The sequence below is a fragment of the Cebus imitator genome, unplaced genomic scaffold (assembly GCF_001604975.1).
Source record: "Cebus imitator isolate Cc_AM_T3 unplaced genomic scaffold, Cebus_imitator-1.0 Scaffold112, whole genome shotgun sequence".
In the NCBI taxonomy this organism is placed as follows: Eukaryota; Metazoa; Chordata; class Mammalia; order Primates; family Cebidae; genus Cebus; species Cebus imitator.
In genome coordinates this window covers 2506648-2508142 of record NW_016107427.1, presented here as the reverse complement: position 1 = coordinate 2508142, position 1495 = coordinate 2506648, and the positions used below count along the sequence as shown (strand labels likewise).

Here is a 1495-nt window from a genome sequence, read left to right as displayed (position 1 = left end):
TCCCAGCTACTCAGGAGGCTGAGGCAGGAGAATTGCCTGAACCCAGGAGGCGGAGGTTGCGGTGAGCCGAGATCGCGCCAGTGCACTCCAGCCTGGGTAATAAGAGCGAAACGCCGTCTCAAAAAAAAAAAAAAAAAAAAATACAAAAAATTAGCTGGCCGTGGTGTGCCTGTAATCCCAGCTACTCAGGAAGACTGAGGCAGGAGAATCGCTTGAACCCAGGAGGTGGAGGCTGCAGTGAGCTGAGATTGTGCCACTGCACTCCAGCCTGGGCAACAGAGAGAGACACTCTGTCTCCTGACAGCACCAGAGTCCAGAATGGGCCCCGCTTCCCTGGACCCCCCTCAAATCATGTAACAGCCGGAATCCCGTTAGCCCCAGACTCCTCATGGTGCCTCTGCTGCTTCCTCCCACGATGTAGCCAGCGGAGAAACCTGTTACCGGCAGGTTCTACGTGTGGGTCTCTGAGTGACAGCTTTACTGTGAAGAAAAGGCACGCAGGGTGTGGACAGCGGAGCTGATGGGGGCTGCTGGTGGCAGGCTGGCACCCCCAAAGACCCGCACACAGGTGGGTGCATGGGTTTCCCTAACAACAGCATGGCAAGGCGCCAGGGCAGCGGGGGCTCTGGCCTGCAGAGGGAACCCACGGCTGGAGCCCTGTCATCTTCCAGTGGCAGGAGGACGCCTTCAAACAGCAACCGGCTGTCCAGGTCAAGGCTCCGCCTCCTCATCTTAGAGGGTGGAGTGGGGTCCAGCCCTCCTTGTCGGACGGTGCCCCATCACAGGCAATGGAAACTGGCCCCTTGGCTTTCAAGGCATTGGACAAGATGCTTGCCCAGCTGCCCTGCTCTGGCTCTGGCAGTGCTGGGACCACAACAGCCTGCTGCTCAGCCCTGCACTGCTGTCGGGGGGCTGACTGCTGCCAGACCCCGGACCTCAACAGCCTGCTGCTCAGCCCTGCACTGCTGTCGGGGGGCTGACCGCTGCCAGACCATGCGCACCGGGCTGCCGAGAGGCCTGGGGGTTCGGGACTCCCCCCAGCCCTGCTGCCGCCTCCTTGCCCACCTCATCCTTGGCATTGCCTGAGGGATCCTGCACCCCTGCTCGCACGGCAGGCCTGAAGTGGGTATCAGTACTCACGTCCTTCCTCACTACGTCTGTGACATCATCCAAGTGCTTCAGTCGCCCCTGGTCAGAACCGCTTCCCAAAAAGCCCAGACTCGTCAGCTCTGGATGGGGAGACCAGAAGGGCCAGCGGGTGAGTGTGGATTGTGCCACTACAGGGACTTGAAGGGCTGCTGGCCGATCAGAGGACCCTCTTACCGTTAAGGAGACAATTTTTTTTTTGAGATGGAGTTTTACTGTTGTTGCCCAGGCTGGAGTGCAGTGGCACGATCTCGGCTCACTGCAACCTCCGCCTCTTGGGTTCAGGCAATTCTCCTGCCTCAGCCTCCTGAGTAGCTGGGATTACAGGCACGCGCCACCATGCCCAGCT

At 59.8% G+C, this 1495-nt stretch overlaps 1 protein-coding gene across 1 annotated transcript in view; it reads right to left on the bottom strand.

The window, feature by feature from the left end:
* DNMT3L (DNA methyltransferase 3 like) overlaps window positions 1-1495 on the bottom strand; it is a 19570-nt gene that overhangs the window by 9231 nt on the left and 8844 nt on the right. The window contains exon 8 of the mRNA XM_017538653.2: window positions 1141-1229. Coding sequence (XP_017394142.1) covers window positions 1141-1229 — 89 coding nt within the window. The remainder of the gene's footprint in view (window positions 1-1140; window positions 1230-1495) is intronic.